Below are 8177 nucleotides of genomic sequence, written 5' to 3' on the forward strand. Positions count from 1 at the left end.
AGCCTCGTAGGGCTGCATAGGGAATAGGGTTAGATATAGTCGTCCACTCCTCTACTGCCCCCAGACATAATGTGTTGTTGCCCTGGAAACAACCTCTCCCTGTCTACTGCCCCCAGACATAATGTGTTGTTGCCATGGAAACAACCTCTCCCTGTCTACTGCCCCCAGACATAATGTGTTGTTGCCATGGAAACAACCTCTCCCTGTCTACTGCCCCCAGACATAATGTGTTGTTGCCCTGGAAACAACCTCTCCCTGTCTACTGCCCCCAGACATAATGTGTTGTTGCCCTGGAAACAACCTCTCCCTGTCTACTGCCCCCAGACATAATGTGTTGTTGCCATGGAAACAACCTCTCCCTGTCTACTGCCCCCAGACATAATGTGTTGTTGCCCTGGAAACAACCTCTCCCTGTCTACTGCCCCCAGACGTGTGTGTGTGTGTGTTTCTAGAATGGCTTTTGTACAGAAGGAACGTTTTACTGCGGTAGCGTCACGTGCGTCTGACATGGCTCCCTGTTCCCGAGTGGCGCAGCGGTCTAAGACACTGCATCGTAGTGCTAGAGGTGTCAAATCCAGGCTGTATCATATCCGGCGCAGCGGTCTAAGACACTGCATCGTAGTGCTAGAGGTGTCAAATCCAGGCTGTGTCACATCCGGCTGTGATTGGGAGTCCCATAGGGCGGTGCAGAATTGGCGCAGTGTTGTCCGTGTTTGGTAGGCCGTCATTGTAAATAAGAATTTGTTCTTAACTGACTTGCCTAGTTAAATAGAAATCTATATATTTATATAAAGGGCAGCACTATACTCAGTGCTCTGGTCTAAAGTAATATACTACCCTCAGTGCTCTGGTCTAAAGTAGTGCACTACCCTCAGGGCTCTGGTCTAAAGTAGTGCACTACCCTCAGGGCTCTGGTCTAAAGTAGTGCACTACCCTCAGGACTCTGGTCTAAAGTAGTGCACTACCCTCAGGGCTCTGGTCTAAAGTAGTGCACTACCCTCAGGGCTCTGGTCTAAAGTAGTGCACTACCCTCAGGGCTCTGGTGTAAAGTAGTGTACTACCCTCAGGGCTCTGGTCTAAAGTAGTGCACTACCCTCAGGGCTCTGGTCTAAAGTAGTGCACTACGAATACCTGTTAACATCCATCTCTCTCTCTGTCTCTCCGTCAGCACCAGAGCGAGAGTGGGGAGAGAGGAGAGAGAGCGATAGAGAGGGGACATGTGAGGGAGAGAGAGATAGAGAAAGAGAGAGAGAGAGAGCGTTAGAGAGGGGGAGAGAGAGAGAGAAAGAGAGAGAGAGAGAGACATGTGAGGGAGAGAAAGAGAGAGAGTGGGAGAGAGAGAGAGGGAGAGAGAGAGAGGGACATGTGAGGGAGAGGGAGAGAGAAAGAGAGGGGAGAGAGAAAGAGAGAGAGTGAGACGAAGACTGAATGTCACACAGCGTTAGGTGTAGACTGATGATGTCATCACAATCCTTTTGGTTATTAAATTTCTTGTCAATCTGTCTCTGTGTCTTTCCTCTGTGTGTGTGTGTGTGTGTGTGTGTGTGTGTGTGTGTGTGTGTGTGTGTGTGTGTGTGTGTGTGTGTGTGTGTGTGTGTGTGTGTGTGTGTGTGTGTGTGTGTGTGTGTGTGTGTGTGTGTGTGTGCGTGTGACCTTGGGAGAATAACACACTACCTGTGTTTATGACAGTATTTAATATTCATGTTACGCTTTTACATCTGTGTAAGAGGTATTATTGGAAAGTAGTATTTGTCATCTGTAAGAGAAAACATCAGTTTATTTAGAAATGAATATGATATAGTGTAGTGAATATTTTTATTTTGTTGAACAGCCTGGTTCACTCCCGCTCCAGTCAGCAGATGGCGACGTGAGTCTTTCAGATGACGCATCTTGCGTGACGTATAATCTAGTGGACGGAACTCTTTTTTCAACAACAACAACAACAACAACGATGACTACTTCTTCCACCACCTCGGTAGGTTGCTAGCAAACATTAAGCCGAAACGTTGAAGCTCTTTATACCAACGTTGTGCTTATTAAGTGTTTTCAACACACTGTCGTCATAGTTACTAATTACTCAATTTACGTTGTCTGCTACCTGGCTTGTTATGTTAGTTTAACTCTAGGCTAATCGCTAATGCTAACTAGCACTAGGCTAATCGTTTAACTCTAGGCTAATCGCTAATGCTAACTAGCACTAGGCTAATCGCTAATGCTACCTAGCATCCCCAACCATGAGCTCACTAAACTACTCCTCCCCTGCTAAAGAAGAGGAGGTCTGCTGGACGGAGAAAGAAGCTCTGGGTCTGAACGTTGTCGTGAAAGAGGAAGAAGAGGAGGATGATGAAGAGGTTTCAGTTTTTGGAGAGGAAGAAGCTTTCAGAATAATAAAGGAGGAAGAGGAGGCTATCACATTGAAAGAAGAAGAGAAGGATGTAATGGTGAAAGGAGAGGAGGCCATCTCAATTGAAGAGAAGAAAGACGTTTTGGGAGTGAAAGGGGAGGAGGAGACTGACGATCTGATTCACACCAGTGAGTATTATCTTAAAAACAGGGGCATAAACTCTCTCTGCAGTTGTTGAGCCACAGTGTGGTTGTTAAGGGGGTCATTCTACTGAAGTTCTACACTTGTTCTGTACTGTAGGATGTGGGTCGTTCCATGTGATTTCAATCACTTTCCGACTGCACCAATTTTGGTGACTTCAATGCCAAAACATTCAGTAGAGAGTTAGTTCTGATTGTGGTGATGCCTTCCATTGTGTAGGTATGTATATAGCCTGGTTATTGTGTAGGTATGTATATAGCCTGGTTATTGTGTAGGTATGTAAGCCTGGTCATTGTGTAGGTATGTATATAGCCTGGTTATTGTGTAGGTATGTATATAGCCTGGTTATTGTGTAGGTATGTATATAGCCTGGTCATTGTGTAGGTATGTATATAGCCTGGTTATTGTGTAGGTATGTATATAGCTTGGTTATTGTGTAGGTATGTATATAGCCTGGTTATTGTGTAGGTATGTATATAGCCTGGTTATTGTGTAGGTATGTATATAGCCTGGTTATTGTGTAGGTATGTATATAGCCTGGTTATTGTGTAGGTATGTATATAGCCTGGTTATTGTGTAGGTATGTATATAGCCTGGTTATTGTGTAGGTATGTATATAGCCTGGTTATTGTGTAGGTATGTATATAGCCTGGTTATTGTGTAGGTATGTATATAGCCTGGTTATTGTGTAGGTATGTATATAGCCTGGTTATTGTGTAGGTATGTATATAGCCTGGTTATTGTGTAGGTATGTATATAGCCTGGTTATTGTGTAGGTATGTATATAGCCTGGTTTTCTGTAGGTTTGTAATAGCCTGGTTATTGTGTAGGTATGTCTATAGCCTGGTTATTGTGTATGTATGTATTTAGCCTGGTTATTGTGTAGGTATGTATATAGCCTGGTTATTGTGTAGGTATGTATATAGCCTGGTTATTGTGTAGGTTTGTAATAGCCTGGTTATTGTGTAGGTTTGTAATAGCCTGGTTATTGTGTAGGTATGTATATAGCCTGGTTATTGTGTAGGTTTGTAATAGCCTGGTTATTGTGTAGGTATGTATATAGCCTGGTTATTGTGTAGGTATGTAAATAGCCTGGTTATTTCTAGAATCTTCTACCATGGGCATGTTTGGAAGGTTTCTGGAATCTTCTACCATGGGCATGTTTGGGAGGTTTCTGGAATCTTCTACCATGGGCATGTTTGGGAGGTTTCTGGAATCTTCTACCATGGGCATGTTTGGGAGGTTTCTGGAATCTTCTACCATGGGCATGTTTGGATGGTTTCTAGAATCTTCTACCATGGGCATGTTTGGATGGTTTCTGGAATCTTCTACCATGGGCATGTTTGGAAGGTTTCTGGAATCTTCTACCATGGGCATGTTTGGATGGTTTCTAGAATCTTCTACCATGGGCATGTTTGGATGGTTTCTGGAATCTTCTACCATGGGCATGTTTGGATGGTTTCTGGAATCTTCTACCGTGGGCATGTTTGGATGGTTTCTGGCCATTTCTACCATGGGCATGTTTGGGAGGTTTCTGGCCATTTCTACCATGGGCATGTTTGACATGTATCCTATACTGACTAGTCTAATACATGTATCTTATACTGACTAGTCTAATACATGTATCCTATACTGACTAGTCTATTTATCTATTAGGTCTAATACATAATATATAATAATAATAATAATATATGCCATAATACATGTATCCTATACTGACTAGTCTAATACATGTATCCTATACTGACTAGTCTATTTATCTATTAGGTCTAATACATAATATATAATAATAATAATAATATATGCCATAATACATGTATCCTATACTGACTAGTCTAATACATGTATCCTATACTGACTAGTCTAATACATGTATCCTATACTGACTAGTCTAATACATGTATCCTATACTGACTAGTCTAATACATGTATCCTATACTGACTAGTCTAATACATGTATCCTATACTGACTAGTCTAATACATGTATCTTATACTGACTAGTCTAATACATGTATCCTATACTGACTAGTCTATTTATCTATTAGGTCTAATACATGTATCCTATACTGACTAGTCTAATACATGTATCCTATACTGACTAGTCTATTTATCTATTAGGTCTAATACATGTATCCTATACTGACTAGTCTAATACATGTATCCTATACTGACTAGTCTAATACATGTATCCTATACTGACTAGTCTAATACATGTATCCTATACTGACTAGTCTAATACATGTATCCTATACTGACTAGTCTATTTATCTATTAGGTCTATTACATGTATCCTATACTGACTAGTCTAATACATGTATCCTATACTGACTAGTCTAATACATGTATCCTATACTGACTAGTCTAATACATGTATCCTATACTGACTAGTCTAATACATGTATCCTATACTGACTAGTCTAATACATGTATCCTATACTGACTAGTCTAATACATGTATTCTATACTGACTAGTCTATTTATCAGGTATAATACATGTATCCTATACTGACTAGTCTATTTATCAGGTCTAATACATGTAAAACAACAATATGTTTAATAGTGTTTATATATTATTATATATTTATATTTATTGGACTCAAAGAGCTACAGCCACTCTGTGATGACAAGCTCTTCTCTTTTATTGAGGGATCTAGTCTAGATTAAACCTCATAGGAAGACAGTTTTATCATGTGGAGGTTTCGTTCAGGTCTCTCTGTTTAACCAAATACTATCTTTAGCAGGAGAGAGACCAGATTCTAACTCTGACAGCAAGAAGGGTCCCTCAGTGGAACCAGACCCAGGGATGCCCAAACCAGCAAGACGACACCCCTGCTCCCACTGTGGAAAGAGTTTTACTACATTAGAACACCTGAAAGTACATAAAAGAATAATACACTTTGGAGAAAAGCCATACCACTGTTCAGACTGTGGTAAGGAATTTATCCGGTTAGATGGCCTGAAACAACATGAGAGAATACACTCTGGAGAGAGGCCTCACCACTGCTCTCAGTGTGGAAAGAGTTTTAGCTGGTTAGGGAGCCTGAAAATACATGAGAAAACACATACAGGGGAGAAGCCTTACCACTGCTCTCAGTGTGGAAAGAGATTTTCCCAGTTAGGGCATCTAAAAGGGCATAAGAGAACGCACACCGGAGAGAAGCCTTACCACTGCTCCCAGTGTGGGAAGAGATTTACCCAGTTAGGCAACCTAAAAAATCATGAGCTAATACACTCTGTATATAAGCCTTACCACTGCTCTCAGTGTGAAAATACATTTTTCTCATTAGATTCTCTGAGAAAACATGAGATAACACACTCTGATGAGAAACCTTTCCATTGTTCCCAGTGTGGCAAGAATTTTTTTACATTAGGGTCCCTGAAGGAACATGAGCGAACACACACAGCAGAGAAACCTTACCATTGTTCTAAGTGTGTAAAGACTTTTTCCTCATCAAAATACCTTAAAGAACATAAAAGAATACACTCTGGAGTGAAACCTTACCACTGCCCCCAGTGTGAAAAAAGTTTTGCCCGACCGAGGGACCTGAAATTTCACGAGAGGACACACACAGGAGAGAAGCCTTACCGCTGCTCTCAGTGTGGAAAGACCTTTTTTTTATCAGGACACCTGAAAAGACATGAGCTAACACACTCTGTTGAGAAACCTTTCCACTGCTTCCAGTGTGGGAAGGATTTCACCCAGTCAAGATACCTGAAAAAACATGACCTAACACACTCTGTAGAAAAGCCTTTCCACTGTTCTCAATGTGAAAAGAGTTTTAAGAATTTATGGAACATGAAAGTGCACGAGCAAAGACACACAAAGGAGAAGCCTTCTACTGTTCCCACTGTGGAATGAAATGTTCATGGTTTCATCAACCGAAAGAGCATGAATGAATCTCTCACTCGGGAGAGAAATGTCCGAAGCCATTATTTATACTGTGTAATTTAATATATTTTTTTACATTTGTGTACCTTTTACCATCCATATGAATTGGAACCTGTCTATGCATACAGGAAACGATTATTTCCTTCACCACTCATCAAAACGGAACTGTGTGACAAACCTGGACGTTCTTTAAAAGAACGTTGGTCATTTTTAGAATGTTGGGACATTGTTTGAATGTTTATCAGGAAACACACAAAAGTGCTCCCTTGTTGGCTGATATCTTTGACTGAGAACGGGTTTGTGATTATGCCACATTAATAAAATAAAGATGACTCTTCTAAAAGCCTACTTCACACCATAAACTGCTGAATTTGTAAGAACTTTTCTTTCGTTTTGATTTCTGCATAAATGAAAACGTGTCACTGACTCCCCCTATGGATTGATGTTTCAGCGTGTGTTTGTCTCCGTGAAGAGTTCTGTGTTAACGTGCGACATAAACACACAGTTAGTTAGCATGCTTGAGTAAGCAGTGGATGCCAGATCAATATCCATCTTCATAATACAGATAGCATGTAGCCTGAGCTAGAATGTGAAGCTAACTAGTTGGCTAGCTTTATACAGTTTAAGCCAGAGTAGATCTAGCTAGCTTTATACAGTTTAAGAGGGTAGATCTAGCTAGCTTTATACAGTTTAAGCCAGAGTAGATCTAGCTAGCTTTATACAGTTTAAGCCAGAGTAGATCTAGCTAGCTTTATACAGTATAATTGTGAAGGGCCTCTCCCAGGTTTGAGTATGTCTAGATAGATCTAGCTCTCTCTCTCTCCAGACATACTCAAACCTAGGAGAGGCCCTCATATATAGAACACAACCCCTCTCGCTCCCCAATTAATTTGTAAACTTTGAATAAAGTTGGACAAAGACTGCAACCTTGTCTTGCTTCCCAATTAATTTCAAAATGTTGAATAAAGTTGGCCTCAGACTGCAACCTTGTCTCGCTCCCAATTAATTTCAAAATGTGTAATAAAGTTGGCCTCAGACTGCAGCCTTGTCTCTTGTCTTGAGAAGACATACCACTGCTCTCGTTGTGGAAAGACATGGACCTGAAATCACATGAGAGAAAAGAGAGGCTGTGTTCTGACTTTTGTTTTTGACTGAGAATTTGTGTTTTTGTCATGAAATATAAATGTATATATAAAATAATACTCACCACGAGGCCTACATTTGTTTTTCTTTTTTCATCTCGAAGCATGGTCATGTGATAGGGACAGTATTACTGCAAATATGGTCATATCGCAAATCTGATTTAATCAAATGAAATGTGTATTTGGTTTTGATATAAATGTTGATCGAATGGATAAACCTTTTGGATGTTAATTTTATGATGTAAATTAAGAAATAGAAAAATATATTTTGGATATCTGTATAATACTACTATATTAATCTGAAGGGTACAGTCATGTGATAGGGGCAGTAATACTGTATTAATCCCCAAGGGTACAGTCATGTGATAGGGGCAGTAATACTGTATTAATCCCCAAGGGTACAGTCATGTGATAGGGGCAGTATATAGTAATACTGTATTAATCCCCAAGGGTACAGTCATGTGACAGGGGCAGTAATACTGTATTAATCCCCAAGGGTACAGTCATGTGACAGGGGCAGTATATAGTAGTACTGTATTAATCCCCAAGGGTACAGTCATGTGACAGGGGCAGTATATCATGTGACAGGGGCAGTAATAC

At 40.5% G+C, this 8177-nt stretch overlaps 2 protein-coding genes and 1 long non-coding RNA gene across 8 annotated transcripts in view; all 3 read left to right on the forward strand.

Annotated features, from left to right (window-relative positions):
• The window catches only part of LOC127924014 (protein sidekick-1-like), a 179850-nt gene extending 178348 nt beyond the window's left edge, over positions 1-1502 (forward strand). The window contains 1 exon segment of the mRNA XM_052508362.1: positions 1-1502. This exon segment is cut by the window's left edge and continues 2293 nt beyond it. The gene's annotated coding sequence lies outside the window, so the exon portion shown is untranslated.
• A 663-nt stretch (positions 1503-2165) lies between these two features.
• On the forward strand, positions 2166-4346 carry LOC127924015 (uncharacterized). The gene is made up of 5 exons (XR_008116561.1): positions 2166-2901; positions 2986-3321; positions 3432-3487; positions 3542-3715; positions 3896-4346. It is a non-coding gene; the product is annotated as an uncharacterized LOC127924015 (long non-coding RNA).
• Positions 4347-4360: 14 nt separating this feature from the next.
• Positions 4361-7644, forward strand: LOC127924012 (zinc finger protein 180-like). Of its 6 annotated transcripts, none has more exons than XR_008116552.1 (2): positions 4361-4619; positions 4822-4996. XR_008116552.1 is itself a non-coding variant. In XM_052508355.1 (2 exons), the coding sequence occupies exon 2, from the start codon at positions 5350-5352 to the stop codon at positions 6403-6405; it is 1056 nt and encodes a 351-aa protein (XP_052364315.1). In that variant the 5' UTR covers positions 4599-4804; positions 5031-5349; the 3' UTR covers positions 6406-7644. The 6 variants fall into 6 exon arrangements, 2 of the variants coding, with proteins under 2 accessions (XP_052364315.1, XP_052364316.1); XR_008116553.1 differs by having other exon boundaries at positions 4361-4574; XR_008116555.1 differs by having other exon boundaries at positions 4361-4518.
• The last annotated feature ends 533 nt before the right edge of the window (positions 7645-8177 follow it).

The sequence above is a fragment of the Oncorhynchus keta genome, unplaced genomic scaffold, assembly GCF_023373465.1.
Source record: "Oncorhynchus keta strain PuntledgeMale-10-30-2019 unplaced genomic scaffold, Oket_V2 Un_contig_349_pilon_pilon, whole genome shotgun sequence".
Taxonomy (NCBI): Eukaryota; Metazoa; Chordata; class Actinopteri; order Salmoniformes; family Salmonidae; genus Oncorhynchus; species Oncorhynchus keta.

Bases quoted from the DNA above. Each gene is read 5' to 3' on its own strand.
- LOC127924012 (XM_052508355.1), top strand. From the start codon at position 5,350: ATGCCCAAACCAGCAAGACGACACCCCTGCTCCCACTGTGGAAAGAGT.